The 25,729-nt window shown below is 39.2% G+C and overlaps 1 protein-coding gene across 8 annotated transcripts in view; it reads left to right on the top strand.

The window, feature by feature from the left end:
• RERE (arginine-glutamic acid dipeptide repeats) overlaps window positions 1-25,729 on the top strand; it is a 254,366-nt gene that overhangs the window by 171,880 nt on the left and 56,757 nt on the right. For all 8 annotated transcript variants that reach the window (XM_056331900.1, XM_056331902.1, XM_056331895.1 and 5 more), the window contains one exon: window positions 1,644-1,742. In XM_056331900.1, the coding sequence (XP_056187875.1) occupies window positions 1,644-1,742 (99 nt within the window). The remainder of the gene's footprint in view (window positions 1-1,643; window positions 1,743-25,729) is intronic.

Consider the following 25,729-nt stretch of genomic DNA (forward strand, 5'->3'; position numbering starts at 1 on the left):
TCTTGTTATCTGAAATTCCCTGTCCGTTTATGGTACCATTTTTATTGAAAAAGTGAACCCTGCTGTGTAAAAAAGCAGTGTATTTACAGATGCACAACCTATTCAAAACCTGAGTTGACAAAAGCCAGGAAGCGGAAGTGAAGACTGTTTTGTACCAGCTCTTACAGATGTGCTTTCTTTTCACAGCTGCATGAGTCCAGTACGGAGTGCGGTTTTGCTTTCCATTTCCCAGCTTTTGGCAAGTTCTGCTGCAGGTCTTGAAAACTTACTGAATATCTCGGAGAAGTGAAGTGGCTCTGGAGCCATGCTGGCTTTCTTTCAGCAGGCTTGTCCCATCTGAAACCTAGATTCAACAGTGTTGCAGCTTTAAAGAGCCATAACATACATATATATATGTTTATAATGCATGCACACGCATCTGTAATTTGCTGTAAACGTCATCACAGCAATCTTAAGTTGCCATTTGACTTTCTTCCTTCTGTAAGTTGTATGGCGCTTTCAAAAGTCAGTGCACAAGCCTTTTATAGAGAGATTAATTACTGGCAGAACTGTACAGAGCTGGCTTTCAGCAGAAACTGATTTTTATTATAGTCTGACTAAAAGAATTTTCTGTAGGGCCAGTGATTTTGTTTTTCCTTTCTATCTTGATTCACATAACTGCCTTAATTTCTTAGTAGAAATCATATCTACTTAACAGAAGTAAATTTGAGTAATTTACTTGCAGTTTTTAAAAGTCTCTGAATCATGCTACTGGATACAGTATGAATGCAGGGCACTTCTTTTCAGAAGACACAGAGCAGGCTCCTGAATAGTCCTTCTGTTCTTAAAATCCTACTGTACTTTGAAAATGGGACAGGCTATAAACCTGCAGTGTGCTAAATGTTTTCTATCAAGAGTCAAGAGCCGGAGATTCTCATGGGCTCGTTGTTGAATGGATTTTTTTCTTCCAGTGTAGTAGTTCTACCTCACCCTGATTTAACAGTTTGCTTCAGATAGCTTTTGATGATATAGATAACAAAGTTACGGAAGAAATTAAGGTGCACTGCAGGCTGTGACCAGCTGAAAAAGTTATGTCATCTTAGACATCCCTAGCTGCTTTCATCTAGTCCTGTAGCTATTTGTAGAGGTTTTGTTACTCTTCCATATTTGTTTTCCAAGAACATGGTGATCTTTGCAGTGCAGTGAAAATAAGAGAATATTCTGGATGGGTAAACAACATACTGTGATTTACAGTCACTCCTGTATGTTAGTTTTTCCAGTTGGTTTTACTAATCTGAACAAAATATGCTGCATAAAATATAACTCCTTTTGAAAAAAACTTTGTTGGCGCTTTTTATATTTTTCCTTGGAATTTAATGTAAAAATGTTTTTTAAAGTTAACAAAATATTCAGTACTTTGTGGGTTCAGACATTATCTGTGAGAAATTTAGAAAGGAAGGGAAAAATGTACTTGTTTTTATGCTGTTTCTTCTACTAGTAAAACCCCAATTATCCTTCAGGTTGTTTAAATTTCACTTCATATATCAACAGTAAAAATAATTAGACATAGAACATCTCATGTGGTCCCCTATAGTGATTTTTGTCCAATATCAGCTCACTGCTAATTCCATTGAATGATCTATTTGTCTTCTTTACTTTTTTAGCTACATGAAAGTAACTATGATGCCGGAAAAGCCCTGCAGCGCTTGGTGAAGAAACCTGTGCCAAAACTGATTGAGAAGTGTTGGACTGAAGATGAAGTGGTAGGGAAATTAATAATTCCCTTGGCCCTAGCTTCTGTCACTTCTGTCTGTCCCTCCCTCCCTCGTCCTGTCCCTCCCTCGTCCTGTCCCTCTTTCCTCCCTCTCTTTTCTTTATGGCAAAGAAGAAGGGCAGATAATTTGCTGCACAGGATAAATTTTTGTACAGTTCTGAAGTTAGTGGGCTCTTGTTTGATATACAGAACTTCATTAGACTGGGGAAAATACTTTTGTAATAGCAGAAAAAGAGAGAAGATGAAGAGACTGTTTCTGAGAGCATGCTGTAGGGTAAATGAACAGCTGCCAAACTGCTGGACTCTGAAGTTTCACTTTCATTTTCACCTCCATGAAGGCTGGCCACATTCATTGACTAGAGCGGGACAAGATGTGAAAGGCATACAAAGTATTGTCTCTGTTTTTTTCCTAGTAGTATTGGAGGAGGCTTACAGTGTCAGCTCAGGCTGGCTAATCTGAGGTTGGATATCAGTGTTTCTCCTAAACAGAGTTTGTCCCTTCTTCCCCCCATACGGACTATTAGAAAGTGTTTACTGCCATTGTTCTTGATGGAGGAGTCTTTGACAAAAAGCAGACCAGAAGTAGGTTACCTGAACGCTGGGATTTAGCCGTGCCATCCACATCTATTTTAAAGTATGTAGAAATTGTCAGGCTCCAAAACTGTACTGAAAACAGGGCATCCATCTTCTGTGTAGCTCCCAAAGTGAATTTGCTGAATTTGGGGCATGCAGTAAATATGCAGCGGGATGTTGTGTCCTCACAGTTATGGACCTGGCGTTGCTGTGGGATCTGGGCTCATACAATTTACCACCCTTGTACAGTGTAAGTCTCGTCAGCTTATGCAACTCGGTAGTCACACTTGCTGGTTCTTCCATGTGATTGCTGTGGCAGCATGTGCTGGTAGTTAGGCTTTCTAGGTTTGGGATTGTAGTGCTGGCAGAGCAGGAAGATGTAAATGTGTTGTTTTTTCCTTCGGACAGAGGTTGAAGTTTTTGTGTGTACAGTTTTGGATTGAAATGTTACCGTTGTTACTAGCCTACTAAAAGATAGTGCTCTGTGGGCTGATTGGTGCGGGGGAAAAAAATTAACCTGAGAAAAGATACTTTTTCATAAAGGCTGTAGTTGACAGGATGTGCTGCTGGGAAAGCACTTCACACTGAAATGGACATGTTTTTTGTTTCTAAGTATTTTTCCAGAATTTGGGGGAGATGATATGTGTGTGAGAATTACTGAAGCAGAGGTGCTTCTTGTGGTTGGTTCTGTAGCTTGGTTGCTGCAATTGTGGGGTTTCTGCTGGCTTAGTTTTGATACATATGATAAAAGCAACTGTAGTTATTAAACAGTGTTCTGTAAGGTTGTAAGCTGAAATAAATAGTGAAGTTGGGAGCAAAATGTAGATTCTTAATTTGCTGATACCTTGTAAACAAACAGATTCTTAAATACTGCAATCAACACAAGTTGCATTTTCTGGCAGCAGTTTGAATCCAAATGCTGCTTGTTTTTCAGCTCTTTCTTTGTCACACCTTGCAGCTTAAGCTAGCACACAGGTACTTGAGTGTAAAAAAAAAAAAAGGGGGGGGGGGGGGGGAAGGGAGCAAATCTCATGCATTTTCAGTACCCAGGAGAAATGCTGAACAAGTCCACTTGGATTACCGCCTGAAAATATTTTTGCATTTTAGTGCTTATATTAATTATGCCTAACAGAATAGATTTATGTGAAGTGTAACATGTAAGAAGATAGTGCCTCTTCAGCAAGCTGACTAGGCATGCCTGGTTTTGTAAAAATGGAAAAATGTTATATTTCAATAATTGGGCTGCAGTGTGCACTAAAATAGAAAATCAGATGATTGGAAGTTAGTTATGATAAAATATTTATCATAGAACAACTTAAGACTTGATTACAGTTTTTACCTTTCACTGTTGGAAAAGCTTCTTCTCTCATGTATATAAATGAAAAATGTGATACAGTACAAGACAGCATTGCTTATGTAAAAGTGACAACAAAAAAGTTTGATGGTGTTTCTTTTTTCTCCTTTGAATTTTTAAGCTAGTTAATTGGTAAAGAATTTGAAGTAAATAAAAATTGTGATCTTGTTAAGCTACTAATATAGTTGGCACTGATGCTGTAAAATAGAACTAATAATGGGTGAAAACTTTCATGGTCTCAGCATTTTTTTAATTATTCAGACAATGGCTGGAGAGACCTTTAAGCTCTACTTTCTCTGAAATTCTTTCATTTCAGAGTTATTCTGATACTCTATTATTCTTAAATCAGGATATTTAAGATATCAGGGGGTTATTCCAATGCATTATGTGTGCTTGTGCTCTCCTTATGTAAACCTTTTTGCAAGAGCTAGGTTTAGGGGTAGGCCAGGCCATATAAACCTGTATTAAAGTAGGTTTATTCTGAAATCCAACAAAGAACCTTTGTGGTAAGGAGGCTGCCTGAAGTCGTAGAGTGAAAAGGGATCATGTGCTAACACTGGCAGCAAAGTGAAGGAGAAGATGAGTAAAAAGCCTAGAACTCAGTTTTCTGGTAAGTTTTACAGTTACCCTGTCATAAAAGGGACTTTTGTTTAGGGAACCGACTATTGGAACAAATAGTTCAAGTGCTCTGCCCTGGCTTAGTGAGTTTGTATTCATACTGCTTTAACCTTTTGTTTTGTCTGCATACATTTTTTTTTTCCCCACATACGTGGTTGAAGTGTACAGTGCCAGCACCTCTTTTTTTCCTGCATAGATTTTTTTGGTCTCATTATGTTTTTCCATCAGCTACACTATGTTGTGAATGCCACGACTGCTGCAGCTCAGGGTTTTTTGATGAGCAGCTCATGTTAGATGATAGAGAATAGAGCCTTACAAATAGAAAAAGCAAAGTTTGTTGAAAAGTGAAACATTACTTTGAAAGTACACACTCCTGAGTACAGAATAATGATCTTTGACTCCATAAATCATAGTCAGTCTCAGCTCATTTTATCATATTTGTTCTTGTTCTGTTCCATCCAATTCTCCAGAAACATTTGGCAGCCCTCCAGCCTCAGCAGAGCCAAAGATCAGACTGTGCCCTTATTTATAGACAGCTAAGCTCCACCTGCACAACTTCATAGCATGTTTGTCCCTGGCAGTTTGTAGAAAATTCTGGATTAAAGCAGCTGTACTGCACTTCTGAGCATTTCAGAGACTTGCAGGGGAAGCTGCCTAATTGTTGTTGGCTGTTTGAAACTGAGGAAAGCTTTCTGCATGATACATAGGGTGCTAAAGCTGCTCAGGAACTCCACAGCAAAGTATTTTTCAGAAGACTCTGAGATGTCATACCCAAAGTTTGGCCAAAACAATTAGATATTGTTGAGTACCTTATTCAGTGTGTGTGCCCCCTCTGTCTCGTGACGGCAGATGATGAGCAGGGGAAGCCCCCAGTGATGTGGCTGGCTGATGATTCAAGAGACCCACTTCTAAGGGAAGTGGAAAACCCAGCTGATATTTATGCTGGACTTAGAATTATACTATTCTTGTGGCTCAGCAAATACCTACCTACTTAGTTTTTGCTACTTGGATAAATAAGCAGATTACACAGCAGGTACAAAGCTTCAGTCAGTTGATACCCTTAACCGAGCACGGTTCTGTGGCATGCAACCAATTAAAATGGTGTAGATCATAGCTTTTAGGGTCTCAGTGTTTCCATTCCTGCCTTTCTAATGTTATAGTAATATTCTGCTCCTTGCCATGCCTCTGGACCCCCCCCCCCCAAAAAGTCACCCTCCCCTTTTGTTTCTTAAGTTTATTTTCTGTCAGATTTTTAAGGTGGGAATCAGAAGAGTTCTGTTTCAGGAAAGATGTAAAGTTGTGTGCCTGTGTGGAGAACAGAGGGAAAGGAGCATTGTGGTAATGTCGAGTAATTGGGCAGGTGGCAAAAGCAACTGAAGTGTAGTTAGATGGATGCAGAGAAAGAACTGACTTAGTACTAAACTAGTTCTTAAAGCTTTACACTAAGTCAAAAATCCTCTGTAAGCTGGTTGGTCTATACTTGCACAAGTATTTTTACTGAGTCCATTTCCACTCTGCTAGATGATTAATGTAGTGGATTTTGTTGTGCACATGATAGCAATGCTGTGTCCAGCACAAGGCTCTGTAGTATTCAGTAGTATTTGTGTTGTAAGACTGAATAACTCAGATTTATTGAAAATTTATTTATGAAGATTTTAACTTTTTTTCTATGGACTATTTGTTACCCGAAGATAAAGCCTTTCTTGTTAATTAAAACAGCTTTGTTCCCTGTGACCAAACTGTGAAGTGAGAGCTGCTTTGCAGTGATCAGAACTGATTAAAATAAAGGATGGAGGTAACATTATTTTTGCTACTAATGTGGTTACAGAGGTTTAGATCAAATAATTAAATAGGATAAAATTTGCCAGTGATTGAATTAAATAGAAGGCTCTGTAAATATAAAGACAGAGGTTTGTGGTCACCCTTGTGTTTCTAAACCTATGGCTATTCTTAAACTTTTTTATTCCAGTATGCAAATTGAAGTGTACTGTGAGAACTAGTCTTCCACACTGCCTAATAAAAGTGGCTGAAGAAATTTCTTGACTGATGTATCTACACACAGCTCTAACAGCAGCTGTTTCCTGTTTATAGGCTTACACTACACCTGACAACATCGATTTCCAGCAATGATTTTTTGAGGGAGGGTTGGTTTCTCTTGCAGTGCTTGTGAATTTACTTCTGTGGACAGATCTGTTGAGCAGTTGTCTCATATAATGCAGTATTTAAGCACTTTCTGAGCATGCACCCTGTAGACCAACATTCAGCAGCATCACTTGGTGGAATCTTGCTAGTGTTAAGCTGCAGTTGCAAATAGAAAGCCACGCAGTTCAGAATAGCAGCATTATTTGGGAAGAAGCCATGGAGCAAGTCCTCTTGTTTTGATACAGCTGCTGGCAGTGCCCTCTTACAAGTTTCCAGCCATTGAATGCCATGCCTGATGTGTGGTGTGATGTTGTCTGGTAGAGCAAGGTCAGTGCAGCTGGGAAAGGGGGACTGGCTTAGCTGCTGGCCACGTGTCCCATGTGATACCTCTTAGTAAAAAGAGATTACAGAGTAACTGCTTTTCTCCTTTCCTTTTCTTCATCTGCCTTTCCTAGCCTCCCCGAGACGCGGTGGCACCCAGTCTGTTACACTGCTTTTGTCATTCTCTGTGCAAGGTAGGCTGTAGTACAGGCAAAGACATAGTTAGTATTTTTCTGTCTTTCAGTGCCCTGAGAAAACAAAAATGCTTCACTCAAACTCAGCAAGGGTTGTCAGAGTGAAAGAGGAGCAAGCTCTACCCTGCATCTCATGGTTACTTCTAAAATGCCGTCTTAATCTTTGACAGACTACAGGGTTTTTATTTGATGCAAGCAGTCACGAGTCCCTAGTAAGAATAAAATGGTGCTGGTCAGTTTTTCTTCTCCAGCTGGAAATATTTCAAAAATGACATTGAAATTGTAGTTTGAAATGTGCAGACTTGGAGTTTGTTGCCTATTGGGAATAAGTATGACAAACTGGAAACTTGAGTGCCTATATTTAAACTCTTGTACTTGCCCTGATGATACGCTGCTTTACTTAACACAGATTCCAGATCTGGAGCTATGATCAATAGCTTCTTTCATTTTAGGTTAAATTGAACACCGTGGTGTAGTTTCAGTGGAAATATTTCACAAGAAAAATTGCCCTTACAGAATTTCCACCCATCTTTGGACCAAATCTCTGCAAAATGACTTTTATGCTTTCAGTCACGTTTGGTGTAGTTCTGACCCGACACTTGCTCCAGGTCTAAAAATGAGCTTATTGTGCACACTTCCATTTCAGATAAGTAATGTATCAAATGGCTGACGTTTACACAGGATACAATGTTCATCTTCAGTTTTGTTAATTTAATGAAATGGTTTTCAGTTCTGGTATGCCTTATGTGTTGGAAGTGTTGAAGGAAATGAAGTACTTCTGGCTGTTCTTCATGTAACAGCCCTGCTGATTTGATCTTACATTTTTGTCTCTATTCAGAATGTTAATTTTCCTGTCTCTTTATCAAAAGTACTAACAAATTCAATAAATACAGATCAGAACTAAAAGAACCACCAGTTTATTAAGTTTTTAATTAAACATGATGAACACATTTTGAATAACACAAAGGCCTCAGGCTGAGCTGCATCTAATCGAAACAGATTAAGTCACCTGTCCACAGTTGGGTAGTTATTAATTCTGTTTACTTATGCATGCTAGCTAAAGGCAGAGTTCACTGCTACTGTGTTGCAGTTTATTGCACAGGGATGCTTTTGCTGCATGGAATTGTGCTCCTAATTAGCATTCAGATGTTGATTATGAAGAACACTGGTGAGGCTAATTGAACCACCTTTGAAATTCAGAGCTGTGGCTTCCAAAGTTAATCTGGGTGAAACAGTAGTTTTGCCTTATTTCTTGGAGACTTCCTCCTTTTTCTTCTGTGCCCTGCTCCATCTTTTCAGAGTTGTTAAATTCTCAAAAAGAAATTGCTAAGTGTTCCTTAGGGAGAAGATAGGTGGTTTTTTTTTTTTTGCTTGCGCGTCTCTACACAGAACCATTGATGACACACTGTGATGTCCCTGATAACTGCCTTTTATCGTGAAATCTGCTGCCCTTTAAATATTTTACATTGCTCTTGATGTAGAATAGTTGAGGTAAACAACCTAGATTCAAACAACCTCTTAAATTTATGAGCAGGGATAGCTAATCCTTGCTGGTGGTAAAACTTAATTGGCCATGTACATTGATTTACAAGTTCATACATTTTAAAATATCCACACCTGGCTTTAGCTTAAAGCTCATCTGTCTAAAAGTGGAGATCCTTCTGCCAAAATTGACAAGATACAGCAAGCTAATTTCCGAACTTGTTTGCAAATATTTGTAATCCAGTGTAGCTGGTCAAGAAATTACTTATGCAAAACACACATGCTGATTTGCTTGGCTTCTTTGCCTAGAATCATCTTCAAATGTCTCTCATCTGCCCTCTTTGGAGTATCTGCTCATGAAAACACTGTTTTCATGGTGCACTCCTTTGAAACCAGGCTTTTCAGATATGCTGGAAGAGCGAGCTGCTTACTGGGGCAAAAATGCCATGAATTTTATTTACTGTTTATATGGCAGCTATAGAAAATGTAATTCATAGCAAAACTGAAACAGACTCTGGAATAGTCAAGGGGGAAGAAAAGCATCAAGGGACATTTTGAAAAGGAGGCTGGCATTGCAGGGTTGCGTTTCAGTAATTGAGTGGGCTTACAAGGTCAAGATATCGGTTACTGCTTAGTCTTAGTTTTTTATCCACAAAAAGTAAACATTACAGCTTCATAGTAGAGTGACAGTTCTTACTAAATTAACATTTTCTGGACTTCAGAAATCAAGCCATCTGATGCCATTTGCAAGTGTGTTAATCAGTAACAGTTGAAAACTAACTAAGCACTGAGATGGAAAAAAACCCCACCAAACACAAACTGCCATGGCCTAGTAGGATCTTTGTTTTAAGAAGAATACATAAGGTTTTAGTTTAATAAAGAGCGGGATTGTATAGTCTTATCTGTAGCTTATTCTAAGACACTAGAACATAAAAGAACCATCAGTCATCACACTGAAAAGTAACTGATGAAGGATGAAATTATTTTGCTTGTGGGGAAAAAGCTGTTATTTAAAAGTTGCATGAAATTACAGTTACTTAGCAGTTGACAGATTTATGAAATTATAAGGTGCAGTACAGCTAGAAAATAAAAGGTGTGATATAGCTAGAAAAGGTGAGTTCAGTTTAAACACAGGTTTCTAGACAAACAATAACAATCTTTTTGGTTGTGATTAGCTTGCCTCAGTTTTGATCCAAGTCCTTGTTTAAAGGGATCAATATTGCACATACAGCACTGAGTTTATTGTTGAGTTCTTTTGGAAATAAGACAGTGAATTAAAAATCAATTATATGTGCAGAAAAGTTTGTGTAGGGCAATCAATTTTGTCCTTTTAGTTTGCAGAAAGATTCCATTGTTTAACCAGCTGTGAAAAGGAATGAATTTTAAAAGCCTCCAGCAAATGAGATAGCCTAAATGATGTGGGGGAAGTAGATTTTAAGAGGAAAAATAATAATAAAAAAAAATTCCAGCATTTCATGTTCAGCAAAGGCTGCCTTCAGGGATAAATCTATAAATCCTGTCAGTGACCTTGGCTTCAAAATGGGTGATTTCACTGCTTTCACTATCTTGATCTTTCCACAGCTGCCAGATAAGTTAGTCTTTTCTTAACAATATAATTTTTTTTATTTGCTTTGTTTATCTGCCGTATGTTTCTTGATTCATTGTCTTTCTGCCTTCATGTGCAATATTTTTATCTATTAAGCACTTAACATATTGCTGATCCCTAAAAACAATGCAACAAATATTTATACTGGCCAGTTGCCACAGCTTAGAAGGCTATTTCTGTGTGGGGACGGAAGTTAAACTCTAAACTCAGAGTTTAACTCCAGTATAAACTAAATAATTTGTAGGTGCTTTCAGAAAGTGGCATTTTGTTTGTTTTCTAGAAACAGGTTTGTAACAGAGAGACAGAAGCACATACACATAGTTTACTGTTGCCAAAGGGAAAGAATCTGCTGCTTGAGAGATTAATAAATGCGACAGCAGCTGATTGTTGAAACCGTGTTTTTCATCTCATTTTCAAGGGCATCTTAAAAATGGAGATCATTTACACTTCCTAGCACTCTCGATCATCTTTCTGTGTTCATTTAAAAATGAGACCAAGACACTGGGGGTCTTGAGAGATTGCATTTGTTTTCCCATAGGGCAAGTGGTTATTTTATAAATGAAGAGGGCCAAAAAAGCTGTCCTTCGTAGTTTCTTAGCAACAGAGCCAGAGTCAGTTTTAATGTTAGTGTGTATCTTAGAAGTTCTATGTATAGAAGCATGAGCTGTGCTGCTCAGCAGTCTTGCAAGTGAAACAAAGGCTGTTCACTGTAGCCTTGTGCAGGGGAGGAAAACAAACCAAGCGTGCTAATACACTCTGTGGACTCATCTGTATTCTTTCCTTCTCCCAGTCAGATGATATTCTGGTCAGCGACACACTTACTGTCTTCAATACTCTGACCTTTTATTCAGATTTTATCTGCTAAGATATCTGGAATCTAGTTTAAATATAACATCATCGTATGTCCTGTTCTTCTCCAAAAGGAAACTGAGTCATGACATAATAACAACAGTGAGAGCACCTGGAGAGCACAGGGATCATCAAAATTCTGGGAGTTTCTAGGTTAATACTTTTGCCAAAGCAAGCAGAACCAAGAGAGTGGTTGTAAGTGTTCATCTCCTGATCCTGGTAAAACTTTTTTTGCCCTGTATCTGTCTTTTTGTGGGGGTGAGCGGGTGCATCTTGATTTAACGTTAAAAAGATGTGTGTCAAAGCTATCTTGCTTACTTTCCACTGACCTATTTATTCTCCATTTCTTTGTACATAACTTAATTTCCAAATTCTGAATTTAATTTTTGTTAAAGATAATCTGTATTTGTTAATGGTATGATTGACTTTTAAAAGAATGATAGTATTAATAAGATACATTTCACAGTTTGCTTCCTATTCTGAATGAAAATGTAGTAAATGGCCTTAGATGGATTGTTGGCTCATGCTCCTTCGTCTACACTTGCCCAGCACTCAGACATCTAGGATTGTATCAGTTTGTTTATGCTTTTGAAAGCAATTTTATAATTTAAATATTAGAAATTTTGGTTAGCTGTTTGTTTTCAGAAGGTTTTTTTATTGTTTTGGAAATGCTATAAATAGTGTGCTTTACGTTTAGGTTCACCTTTTCTAATCGTTACGGAAGAGCAACTGGTTTTTGGCTTGTATTGATAGAAACATCCAGAGTTCTTGGTTTGATTTCAGAATATTTCAGTAGTCCTCACGTTTCAGTAGTTTGAGTTTACCTCTCTAGAAGCTGTTAAGAAATTCAAATTAGCCTACAGGACCCTTACTTCCTTGATACCTAGCAGTGCAGTTATAATCTAGTAATAAATAATGGTGAAGTACTTTGATATTTTTCCATGTTAAGTGTATGATAGAAATCTCCAGCATCTTTCCAAGTAATTTTGGCTTAGTCTAAGTTGACACAGGTGAAAGTGTTTTGTTTTGGAATACTTATGTTGGAATTACACTTTATTTAATACGTAGAGCCCAGGAACACATTACTGGTTATGGCAAATCACTGGGTTTTTTTGTTTTGAAAGAATTGTTTGCCCTTTAAACCGTGGGAAGTAGCCATTTGCTGTTCCTAACAATATTGTTTTAAAAACACGAAAAAACCCACCTAAACCAAAGCTAGTGCAGAGACAGATTACAGTGTTGTCTCCATCTTGGCAAGATGATGTTTGTTTGTTTTTATTTTTGCCCTGCTGCAACTTTTTTTCCTACTGATAGTTTGGATCGCTTTGTTCTAGCCTTGGCGGCTTTCATGCTGTTTGAACGTGGAGGCTGTCAGCTCAGACTAAAGTGGAATCCTAAGACTCAACTGCAGCTGTAGAGAGTGTAGGTCAAAAAGACTCAAGAAGGAGCAGAGCTGGAAACAGGTGAGAGTATTTGTGTCTGATGACAGGATGGAGCTCAGTCCATGCTTGGTGGGGCAAGCAGAGTTCTCCATTTGGGTGCTGTGGCAGCAGCCGATGGCAGATGTTTGTTGCTGGAGCAGCATTTCCTCCTGTGAGCGATGCCTGGTGGAGAAATAGCAGAGAGGCTATGTTGCTCTCTTGGCCAGGCTAGAAACAGGGAAGAAAACAAATTTGTTTCCCAGTGTCAAATAGAGCTAATTTTAAATAATAACCCAGCTTCCTAGATCTCTTCCTAGCATCTCCAAGCCATGAAAGCTAAAGCAGGGGGATTAGAGGGGGGAGAGGAAAAACAACTGGTTTGCCACCTGGGTTGTGGAGGGTGAGAGTACCAACACATGCCACCTCAGAAAGCTTTAGTATAGCTGAGGCTATATTTGAAATGCAGCACTCTTTGCTTGCAACTTTGACTTCAGTGTTGGAAAAGGCTCCTTTTTTAACAGATATTTCAATTTTTCTAATATATATGAAAAAAAACTTCTTCCCAAACTCTTCAGATGTTGCTAGATCTGTGGTTCTGCCTGAAGGCTTATCTGAGAATTATTTAATATGGCCCAGTAGCCATTGCAGCAGAAAATGACCAAGTGTTTTTTCCAATTGGTGTAGTGACATAATTCTAGTTTAAGAAATTCTGATTACTGTCACAATATGGATGCTCTGTGTGCTTTAGAGCTCAGGACTTATCTTTCTTCCACAAGCATAAGCAGTATGAATGCCAAAATACACCTCATTTGCAAGTTCTTTTTGCATGAAAAACATTATTTTTCTAATCTTTCCTATCTACAGCACTGATATTTTTTTTGTAATCTTTCAGATGACATAAAAATGCATTTTAATGAAGCAAATTATATAGCTTTGTCTCCTTTTATGTGTAAGTGGGCCAGCCATATTCAATTAGGCTGAAAAATGATCATATGTGTTGTTTTAGGCTGTAACAGAGTAAGTGAAAAAAATGGAGACCCATCACCAGTTGCTCAGCTTTATGTTCCTTAAATCACTTGCCGTCTGTCAGTGGCTCTGAATCCTCTCTGGGAACCATTAGTTAATTTAAGTTTTTGGGGGTGTCACTTGTTTGATAATAAGCTTCTGTAGTAGATGCGTAGTGACTAAATATTAATCATTTTCTGCATCCATCCAAGAATCCTAATTGGTTATGAGGGCAACAGTGCCAGTAAAGCTAATGATTATACTGCTATAAAAAGAATTTGATGACAAATAAGGACTTGATCTAGAGAGATACTCAGTATCAGCTAGTACTGAGAAAGTCTGCTAGAGCTGACTAGGCTTGATTTGCGAGTCTGGCTCCATGTTGCTTGCTTAGGTAGCAAATGTGAGGGGTTTCATGTGATCTGGAAGGAAACAGATTCTGAGTGTAGAAATGTTACCTTAGAAGAATACTGGTTTTCATTTCATAGTAGCTGAGTAACTTCACTTTTAACTTTTTTAAAAGTTTGTGGTCAACGCAGATGAACCCCAACACAGCAGTCCCTGGACAGCCTGTAAATTCAATGGGTGCTTCTGCAAAAGTTTCTCTCGAACGAGTGTGTGGTTAGGTTTTCTCTTCCTTCCTCCTTGTTTAAGTGTTGTGTAAAAGACTTGTTGTGCTCATCAGTGTTCATGACGGTGCATTTTAAAGCCACTACTTTGTGCTCCTTGTCCAGTGTTGCTTTTGTACTTTCATGCTCCTTGTGGTTTTGAATATATTGTGGTAAAGACTCTAAGTGAACGTAGCTTCTGGGTTTGGGGTTTTGCTTCAGTTTTTGCTGGCCTGTCGATATCTCACTTGTTCCCCTATCCACCATGTGCATGATCGACCATGTTTTTTCTTATTCTGTTGTTCCTTTCCTCCTCCCCCTACCCCTTTCATAATATCTGCTCAAATTTATATTGCTTTTAGGCTACATGGGGAGATGGATCAAGCAAGGGCTTATGCATTTAGAGGAGCTAATAAATAAGCATCACAGTGTATTACCCACCACTGCATTTGAATAACTTCAAACACGCAAACATCCCATTTGTTACGAATTGGGGAAGGCAAAAGAAGGCACCTCTGTTTTATTACGGTGCGTATTTCATTTATCTGTTACGGAAGATATTGCCCAGTTCTACATGTCTGGGGAGTTAATTCCAGAGTCCCCCCAGAGTTCAGGGGACTACCACTTCCCCCTTGCCTCCCTCCCCCCAAATACCTACCTTTCAACTTTCCTTTGCCAGTGTGCACCTGTGTTGCAGATGTGTTTCTGGTCCCTCGTTTTCAAATCCTTTTTTTGTTCCTGTCCTACTTGTGGGTCACTTTTTCAGAATTGGCACCATTTTTCAGAGCCCCTTCCACAAAAGAAGTGAACTTATGAATCATCTGATGCTTTTTTTAAACTGCTTTTATACATTACTGCCAAGATCACCGTATGAGCCAGCATCTTACTCAGTAATTGGGTGGCTGCGTTGTAGAAGTGTATCGTTCACTTCATGGAAATCTTTCATGTGTCTGCCAAAATACAGCAGATAACAGCAAGGGTTGTGGTGTGGCTTCATGGCAGGAGCTTGCAGGGAACTGAAACCTTGCGAAGTGGGACTTACTGGTTTAAAATAATAATATAATAATTATAATTAGCAAGCTTAGCTGACTGTTTATCTACTCTGCTGTAAGCAGTCTTGCTGATTTTGGTGCTCAGGTGCAGCTTGTACCCACACTGGCAACCGGTAGTAGCTGAAGAATTAGTGTTAGGACAGTGTTGGTGCTGTTTATTACATTCTGGTTTTGTAAATATAAGGCTATGAAAACTATCTTTAATTAGCAATTAGTCAAAGTCCTGGGAAAAGTTAGGCCTTTTCACTTAAAGAGAAGGCTACCTGATGTGATTTCAGCATGGAGCCCTGTACGTTGGAGGTGAATGCTGCCACTCTTCCTAGGAACTGCCATATAGCTGGATCAGACTGGGCTATACAACTGAATGAAAGTATTCATTAAGTTATTTGAATGCCAAATTAGAGTGTTCAGTTCTTATAAAAGTGCCAAAGGATGCATGTTTATCTGGAAATTAGTCTCCTTCCTAAACTGTCCCCCATCTTCTAAACGGTGCAAGGCATTGCAAGTTACGCTTTTGTATCTTTGGCCTTAGCCTTCAGAGTTTCGGACTAACAGTCACAGACACAAAATATGCTGCCACTGTTGCTTCAGCCCACGTCTAAAGAGGGAATTTTAGGGTCTTGCTCACATGCTAAAATCTGCTGTCTTTCAGTGGAGACAGTATTACATATCTGTATTCCTCTGCAATTTCTCATCTCTCAACTTTCTCAACTCTCATCTTTCTCAACTTTTTTGACTGGTAGAATTTTCTTAAAATAAAAGCTTCAGTGGAAGAAAAAACCCAGAGGTCAAAAAATCTTAAGAGGCTTTGAAGACTGAACTTTCTAAAAAGCTGTATAGAATCTCTAGTGTTCTGAATATGTTCATTTTGGTCTTAATGGTCTTAAGTCTTCAAGGTTTTCTCATTCTGTATCGTCTTAGGTGAATGTGGGAATTACTGAATTTTCATTTCTCTGTAACTGGAAGTATGAAATTCTTGAAACACATCAGAACACCCTGCTTTTCTTGTAAATGGCTTGGCAGGATGAAGAACTACTGTCACAGGAGGAATTGCTTTCTGTTTCATGTAGGAAAGGTCTCTCGCTGAGGGATATGTCTCTTAGCCTGGAATTGATTTTTGTCATCGCTAGTATTTCTTGTATCCAGATTTGCGCTCTTGGGTTTCTCTTCACTACACTGCAGCCAGTGGCAGACTTACCCGGAGAGAAATTCAGGAAGTTTGCAGAGGTTGCTCTTTGTCATTTTAGTAAGGTTCACAAACTGCAGTTCCTCTTAGTGCTTGAACTCAGACCTGGGCATTGCTACTGTAAACTGACCTGCTGTTTAATTACTTGGCGACGGCACCAACAGAAATACTTGCCTTTTTGTACGTGTAATTTCATTGGGGATTCCTGCTACCATTTTGTCTCATTTTTCTTGGATTTGTTAGTTTTGTTTCCTTCTGTCATTTGCATGAAGTCACTGTTTGAAGGCAGAAATAGTCTCCATAATAATTGACAATAATGGTTGAAATCCCAGTGGAACAGTATTTCTGCAAGAGGGTATTTTCAGTAGAAATACTATGTTGAGTTTTGAAAGGATCATTCAGTATATTTCAAGTAGTCTGCTGCTTTCTTTGGTCTCAGTGTTACAAATGGACTGAAATGACAAGAAAGTCACAGTGAAAGAGAACAACTTCAGGCTTGCATAATAGTGTTAAACTCGAGTACAACGGACATGTATTTTCAGAATTCTTTATGATCTGTGTTACAAAAAGAAAGTTTTCTGCACAAAAAGACAGAAAATGGAAATGTTCTGATGTTTATGGAAAGATCTCATGTGGAAGCTTATTTTGTGTTAACCCTCATATTAGTATTGATTATTTAGTGGAGATCTGCTTTGTATTAGTGGGCAGAGTGGTGTTCCCTATGGTATTATGTTAAGTAAAAATCCTGTTGTTAAGGAAAACAGTGTGAGGCAAATGAAATTCAGAGGGAGGCTAACATAAGGTATTTTCCTCTTGGCTTTTTTTGTGCCCAGTAATGGTGGAGAACCTTAAGGAACATCTTCAGCCCTGTGGAAGATGCTATACATTCTGATGTTTGCCTTATTTAAGGAAATATTCTTAAGAATGTGCTGGCATTGCAGCTTTTGCTACAGGTATTTGAGATTCAGAGTATGTGAGGAAAAGAAAGTTTAATATTCCAAATGGATGCATGAGAACCATTCCTTTTGGAGGAAAGGTGTTATAGTAGGACATTGTCTGTAGCCCACAAGTGCTGTTTTTCTGTTTTGGTTCACATTACATGGACTGTTTATATGTATTTTTATGTCTGCTTTTGGATTCTATACTTCAGCTAGTTTCATCCTGTACAAAAAGGACAACAAACCCCAACAACAACTATTGGAACTATGAATTATTTTTTACAAAATGCAGTTTTCCAAGGCTGGGTGAGCATAAGTATGAGAAATGAAAAGCAAATAGTGCTTTTTTTTTTTTTCTCCTTAAGTTTGAAGTTTACAGATTAAGTGATGAATTTCTGCTGCTTACCTATATTAAAGGGAGATACTTTCAGATGTCATATGGGAAAGGAAGTATGTCCTTGAAAAGGAGCGTGTTGTCCATCTATTTCTTTTTGCTTGCTTTTTAATTTTGATGTGTAAGAAAGCTTTTTGTGTATTAGCGTTTTAACAGCAGTTTAAAAGAACAATCAGAAATAAATCTCTTTGTGTACAGAAAAAGCCGGTCTGAAGTGTAATCAAAAGCTTTCTGTTGCCTCTTGGCAGCAGCATATTGCTTTACTTCTCTGGGTCACAAATGTGCCAGACCCTTGCTTTCTTTAACTCTTCAAATGCATATTTTAAAAAATCATCTATGTAAAAACAAACTGCAGTCGTTTTAGCTTTGTTTACAGCACTGAGAAACTGTTGATTACGGTAGATGACAATCTACAGATAATGTTACATAAATAAAAAAACTTTTTTTAAAGTCAACGAAGGCAGCCTCCAGTTTGATGGGTTTTAAGGTTTGTGCCTGCAGAAGGGGGTGGTCTTAGACTCCCTGTGTGAAACCTGGTTTATGGGTATGTGCAACGTGAGTGTTCTCTGAAGATCACAGAAGAGCAAATGTCTTGGGGCAGCTTTGTGAGCAGTGGGAGTGTCGCGCAGATCTGGATCAGCCTGTTGTGCCGGCATAGGTGGACCCTTAAATCTGTCAGCAGAAGGGCTGTCATGGGTGTTTAAATATAAACACGGGCAAGTTGGCCAGGTGAGTTTCTTGCTGGTGGAAATGATTTAAGTTTAGTAGAATAAGGAAATGCTTGCCTGTGTGTTAAACATAACTGCCTTTCTGCACGGCTGTTCAGAGGAGAGCTATGGAGAGCCCTGAGGGATTGTGCATTTCCAGCCTTCCTCAGGTTCGGGACTTGTTGCTGTCTTTGGAGGATCTTGTTGCAGCTTGACCCCTCTATTGCACTGCCACCCAGGGGGTGAGTCCTCCAGACCTGGCTTGGAAAAATGACTGCCGCCTCTTCCCACCCTTATTTTATTAGAGGAAAGTAAATTGCAGACTGAGCAGACTTCAAACAAAAGTGCTCGTCTGTCCCTGCCTGTTCATCTTTCTGTTGAAATGTGTGGCCAGGCAACTGTAGTGGTGTTAGGATGGTTAATAATGCTTGTAATAATCCATTAATTCTTTTTCCAAAGAGTCAAGGTTGTTTATCAAATACCCCTTCTAGAGCTCAGGAAAAGTCAGGGGGTTTTGCCTCCTTCTGCTGCTTTAATATCCAGCCTTTTTTTGATCTGTGCATCAGCTTCTGATATGCCACTGCAGGCTGTTCTTAGATCAGGTTTCTTGGTGTACTGTTGACTTTATCTTGTTTACCGGATCACATTTCTGTTGCCACAGGCTGTGTGATCACAGACTCCCCGCAGCTTTTTAACAATTAGTAATTGAGCAGGAAGTGTGTGTTCATGACAATAGCCTTTTGATTTTGGTTTTTACAATCGCAGTGTTTCGCGCAGAGCCGAGGCGGGGGAGGCACTTCTCCCATGCACGCTTCTGACAGAGAGGTCTGTCGTTGCAGCCACTTGGCTATTTGTCAGCAGTTCTCAGACATCCCTCTCGCGCAGGTTGCTTGGCAACCCGGGCCAGAGCCACCGCAGCGGCCGGTGCGTTTCCACCAGCAGGTTGCTGGATGATTTATCGGCAGCGCTGCCAGTGTGGTGAACCCAAGAGGCAGGGCTGGACCTTTTGACAGGAACCGACATGAAACGTGAAGGCAAGAGAGCGGCTGGCTGGCTTGGGAGCATTACCTGGGGATGTGCAGTGAAAGCACCTAGAGCGTAGTTAGTGCAAAAATAAAGGCTTCTCGTTTAAACATAATTGGGGTTTTTGTTGTTGTTTTGTTTTCTTTCTCATCTAGGCTCTCGCACAGAAACAGGTACAATGCAGAAGGAGAATCAAAGCTTTGCATACTGCTTTGCGTGAACCTGAAATCTCTCTCTGTATAAAAAAATAGCTCTGTTCAAATACTGGCGGTAAATCAAAACTGGGGTTAGCACATAAGGTTAGCAGCACCCTGGCAGCTTAGATTCTGGGGTGAAGGAATAATTGAATTCTCCCCCCAGCTTTGGAAATGTCTCAGAGCCGTTGTGTCACCTTTGATATCATGTTGCCTTTCATACAGACTTTTGCATCGATCCCTGACATTAAACAGAGAAGGGAAAGAAAGAGCAGCTTTAAAAATGGCATTTAGGTAGTAGTTCATGCTGTGGTCAAATGTAGAACTCTGACCTCCCCTTCAATAAGCTGAGCTGAAGGGAACTTGGAAAACCTTTAGGTACACAGCCCAGTTGAAGTTTCTTCTGCTAGCTCATGCGTCCTTTTTCCAGAATAGTGGTGATGCAGGATTGGCAATACTTGGAAATCATGCCAACAAAAGCATTTTCGTGTACTTCCAAGAAGGCAAAGAGGAGAAAAAGGATGGTGAATCCACTTTGACCTCTTGAATGGCAGTATAAATACTTTATTGAAAATTCTAAATAAATGTGTTTAACTAGTAATCCTGCTCTGCATGCAATCTCATTTAGCCAACTGTGTATGCAAATGTGCTATTAATGTGTTTGCATCCAGCATAAATACACAAATCTAATCTGTTTATATATGTAATTTACACACAGCTGTGCTCATGCTCACTTAATACCAATATTTTCAGCAAGCAAGAGGTATCATGGGAGATCAATTGTTCAAAACAAAAGCTAACAGTGCAGCACCATGGTAGGGGGTTCATTATCATTTCAGGATCTTTTGGCATTCCCTTGAGGGAGTCGGCTTAATGACTTTCTGTCTGTGTATGTGGCTATGGATATATGGAACACAGACTAGTGGATGTTGTGTGCCTCTGTACATTTGTAGAATGCTTTGCTGTTGAATCCCTTACAGTTTGAGGTAGGGTTTAATTTTTCAGGAAGACAAAGCGATCCGGTTGGGAGGGAATGCTAATTGTTTAGTATCATTAAGCCTTCCAGCTGATACATTTCGTGTCAGTTTGTTTATAGAGGATACTTGATCTTACAGGCATATGGCTTAAGAAGTGTAAGATTTTTATCACATGTAGATGACCAGCAGTGCACTTTGAAGAGGTGCTTTGAATATCCAGTGAGAACGTGAATGCCTTTTAGCACAGATTGGTATCTGAGGAATATCATTAAAAATATTTTTTGTTTTTCCATATCTTTGAGTAAGAGCACTTGGTCGAAAAGAACTCTATTTTCAAAATACCACAAAAGTTAGAAGACAATTTTGTCTTGATACAGTAGAATTATTTCATTAAAAAGAATTGACAAGACAAACGGACTGGTATCTATTAAAAGAAAGCAGAGTTGGGTTTTAGTATGTATTTTGAACCTAGGTCACAATCTGCTGAATGAAGCAGCAAATTGAGTAGGTGTATTTTGGGGGTAGAGGGATGCTTTGAACTGAAAAAGAAGTATCTATACACACACTCATATACATATATATGATAATTCTCTTTTAGTCTTCCTCTACAAAATGATCACCTGCATACGTGCCTTATCTCTTGGGCTGGAAGTCTGGAAACAAGTTTGTGGCACAATTTAAGAAACATTTAGCTGTTGTGAAAGGGGACAGTGGAAAAAACAAACGAGCAAAACCAAAAAACCAACTTGTCTCAAAATAGGTTGCTTAAAAATTTGTAGTTGGTAATTAAGCAGCAAGAACTGGCATTGCAGGAGTTGGCTGGCACTTAGCTACTACTGTTCATGCTTCACTGTCACAATTGGTGCAGCATACAACACACCAAGTACAGTGAAGGATCTTTACTTGCCGAGTCCACAATTTTGTGCAAGCCAAACAGATAGTGAAAGAGCTCGTATAGTGTCGGTGGTCATCAGAGCACAGATGTTCTGCTACAACAGAGGTCTCTTGCAACAGAGATTTGTAGGAAGTGATTGCAGACATCTTCAAGTGGTTGCCAGATGGTGTGAACGATTTCTTATACCTTTGCATGGTTGTGTTAGAGAAAAGTATAACATTCTTCAAATCATGACCTGTGCTTCAGTGGAGGCTCTTCAGGAGGAGACTCTCAATTGCAAGCTGGTGACAGCCCTACTCCCTTCAGGAGCAGAAAAGTGCTGTGGTTAGAGGTGGGACAGCAGTAAACTTAACCCAAGAGCATCTGAGGTGTGGTAGGCTAAAGGCAGTAACACTGAGGGAGCAGTGAGAGTGTAGATATTGCTGTAAAGATGTACTACTTCTGCTTGCTCATCTCTGATGCTAGGATGCTGATGTCTGTGGAACACTGTGCAGAGACATTCAGGGAAGGGTTATGGTGACTTCCTGTTATACAAGTTTGCCAGCTAGGTGATTTTTTGCAAGCTTGCTGTTAACTGATGTAACCTGCAACAGCGCAGGTATCTACACTAAGGGTAAAATAGGTTGTTACTTTAAAAATACATTTAAAAAACATTAAGCAGCATTACAGTAGTGACAGGAAACAATAAAATGAGGTTGAAGCATATCCTGTTCTCCCAGCAGCAGGGCATGTTAGAGGAACATAGCAGAGGTCTGAATGAAGATTTCTCTTGGTGGTTCCAAAGGTTTTAGGTGAGCTTTGTTGACTCATCATGCTTGTTCCTCACTGTATGTGCTACCATTGTACCCTAGATTATTCTGTTACCTGGGCCCAGTCCTTGTTCATGGCAAGTTGCTCTGAGGAGGTGCGTTCTTAGGTGAAGAAATCTCTGCGGAACCTCTCCCATCTGCCCTCTCCTGTACCCCTAGAAAAGGGTCTTTCCTCTCTTCTGCAGCTTTCTCTTCTCTTGAGCTGGCAATTTGTGTGTCTTAAAATGGTGTTGTGGAAGTCTTTGATTATCCTGTTCTCTCTCAGACCAGGCAGAACATCTGTGCCTCTCACCAGCTCCTTGTCCATAGAGCTTCTCCTTCCTGGCCTCAGTGTCAGAAAGTGTTCTCCCGCAGCTTTAACTAAGCTGCCAGTCCCCAGTTAGGGCTGTTTGAGAAGGCAGGACTGAGAGAAAGCCTGCGACCTAAGGCTGGAAGTGGATGATGCATGGGAAGGGCGTGCCAAACTGACTGCAGCTCCTGGTCCCGGACACGGTCCCTTCTCCAGTTGCAGCCCTAGCTAGCGCAGTGGCTTAGGGCAGTTGGACTTCTGGGTAAGACGGTTCAGGGAACAAAGCAGCTTGTGGAAACAGTTAAGTAGGCATGCTGTGTGTCTGCAGCGGTTAGGTGGATTCTGAGAACAGCTTGGATGTGTGTGACAGGTGCATTTTCATTAACTTTACCTCCTTTTGCCCTTCATGGTATTACTTACTGAGCAGTATAGACGTAGCCCTGTCTGTTATTGAGCATAGAGAATTCCTTTCAGGTAATGATACAGTAAATACTAGCATCATTTTCTGCTACAGCCAGGTATAGTTTGGTGGGAAAAAAAATTGTGAATAACAGAAGTTATGTTTTTGTAAGCAGTACTTGACATCTTTAAATTAAATTGTGCCATCTGAAGGAAACTATCAGGATTCTTCTGTTTCTAGAGGCCAGTATATATCACTTAACATTATCCACAAATGCCTTTATTTGCAATGTATACACATAAGTGAAGTATAACATTAAAACTCAGCCAAGCTTATAATAACATGTACTCTGTGCACTGAAATTGTCTGCATGCTAAAAAATTGTTTGGGGCAATATATAAATGTGCTGCATATTTAACAGAAGTTTTGCAGATAAAAACAGATTTATCTTTTCCAAACGCTGCCATAATTTTTTGTCTTGTGAAATTTAATAAAAAGGCGTTTATGCATTTAGTGTTTATTTGCTGTTAACTATTAAAACCCTGTAAATTTTCCTATCATATTTAGTCTAAAACTCAAAACAGCATACTAAATATGGAAATGGTGACAACTTCAATTGGCGTCTGCCTAGAAAACCTTGGACCTTTCAAAACATGCATTGTACCTATTGCTTTTGTGATAGCAACATCTTCCATTTTTATATGCTTGTAATTAAGGAAAAGGCTGAGAGAAGAACTTGATGTTCTCGGACATGGTCTAAAGAGGGCAATTTATTTTTTAGAAAAATTGAAAGGGGGGGGGGGGAAGTCCTAGAGGGGGAATTTCCTGGACTGAGAAAGAACAGAAAAGGCTCAGTGTTTGTAAATATATTGCAGTTCAACATGCTCTTCACTAATTAGCCAGGTGTAAGTCACGGGAAGGGAATGAACTAGAACACATAGATTTTCTTAGAGAAAATACATTTGATCTAAACCTGATGGAAGCATCGCTTCAGAAGAGACACGTTAGTAGCAGTTATGAATTTACAGCTTTATCAGAGTTGTCTTGCCTTTCAGCCCATGACGTTTCAGTTTGAAATTCTTAAACTGATTAAACAGGTTGGTTTTGTACTGGATGTTCTTCTTGCATGCTTTTAGAAACAGTTTTATTTTAGATCTCTGCAGTAAAAACTAAAACTGAACTGGGAACCTTAGTTCACAGTTGAAACCTGGGGTGCTGAATTTCGGCATGCAGCAGCAAATATCTCCTGCTAAGCTATAATCTCTTGATAATAGAAACCCTGACGCATAACCTTAACTACAGCTTTGCAATGGCATTATCATCACATTGATAAACATGCCATCTGAGCTTTGTTAGTCAGAACATGATGGCTTTGTGTATCTTGTCATGGTATTTGTTTCTTGGGATAAAATATGGGACCTGCAAGTAACATATATGCAAACATTAACATGCTTGTTCCTTGTTCTTCCTTTGTTATTTATAGCTCCCTGTTTACACATCATAGCAGGATACTGCAATGTCTAATACATTTCATTGGGGAAGCTCAAATTATAAAATGGTGTTAGGAGATCTTGTGTTGTGGCTGGTCAATAGCCATGGTAACAACTTTGTAAAATATAACTGTGTGGTCTGTCAACACTGGCTGACCTAGCAAAGCACGGGATTTCCTAATGCTGCTTCACAGCAATAATTATCCATCTTTTTTTTTTTTTTTTATATTGTGTTACAGTTTATCTTCATTGAACAGTACAAAGAATAATGCTGACAGAATTCTGTCATGAGTAACATTTTAAGTAAACTTTTAAGTGGTAAAATTGAAATGTTTCTCTTAAAAATCCAAATTATGTACTTTTAAAAATTAAATCATTGCGCTCTAGAGCCATTTCGACCTTCTATCAAAGCTTTTTTCATGCATCTGTAGGTTTAAGCCTCACTGTTCTACCAGCCCTGTATTGTAAGACTATTTTAATTCAGCAGCTGTCATTTTCAGATGCTTTCTATGGGTAGTGCAGCATCTCTTGCACTGTTAAAATGCAGACATGCATTTGTTAAAATGCAGACATAGAATTTGTTGCATGTCGTTTGTGCAGAGGGGGGAAAATTTAAAACTGTGTTTTGCAGTCTGTTTTATGAGATGCTGAAGAGCGACAGGTCACTTCTGATTTGGTGTGGAACTATTCTTTTTAGATTTAAAAACATTTCAAGGCCTCTGTTGTGCTTGACTTGGAGAAGAAAAGCAGCCATTCTTGCTGCAGGCTAAGGGAGAACTGAACATGATGCCTGAATTAATGGAAGATGAGAATAGGAAGGAAAAATCTGAGTAAGAAAATGTTTTAAAAACCCCACCTTGATCACTTTGTTATTTCTGTCTAGATTTCTGAAACTAATTTTTGTGCTTCGTTGTTCTTTGTTTATTAAGAACTGGTGCTCTCTTGCCTTTCAGTAGAGGCACAGAACTATTTTACAGTTGGATATCTTGCGCTGCCTCAGTGACCTAGTGGTAATTCTGTATGACACCAATAAAGGTGATGGCATAATTGGCCAAAATTTCAGAATGCCAGAAGGAAATAATACATATTTAGGAATTTGGAACAGCATTTCAAGCTCCCTCTAATTCTCTTACTCAAATAAGGGTATATGCTAGGCTTACATTCTCAGCAGGGATTTGTGACATCTCCCGAGTTCAAAGGAAAACAGTTTGTCATAGGCTTTTTTGATACAGAGTTGAACCACAACACAAAACAAATGTAAAATAGTTTGGTTAAAAGGAATCTTAAAAAAGAAATAAAATGGTCCCCTGAGAATTCAGATACACCATAGCAAATCTTTGGCAAAATGAGGGATAGGGAATCGGGGCTTTTCATTTTATGTGGTAGATCAGATTGTGCTCTCGTATTTCCCTGTGTGTTTTCATTTGTGGCTGGAGCGTTCCGGCTCTG

This window comes from Falco biarmicus, chromosome 3, assembly GCF_023638135.1.
Source record: "Falco biarmicus isolate bFalBia1 chromosome 3, bFalBia1.pri, whole genome shotgun sequence".
Lineage (NCBI taxonomy): Eukaryota > Metazoa > Chordata > Aves > Falconiformes > Falconidae > Falco > Falco biarmicus.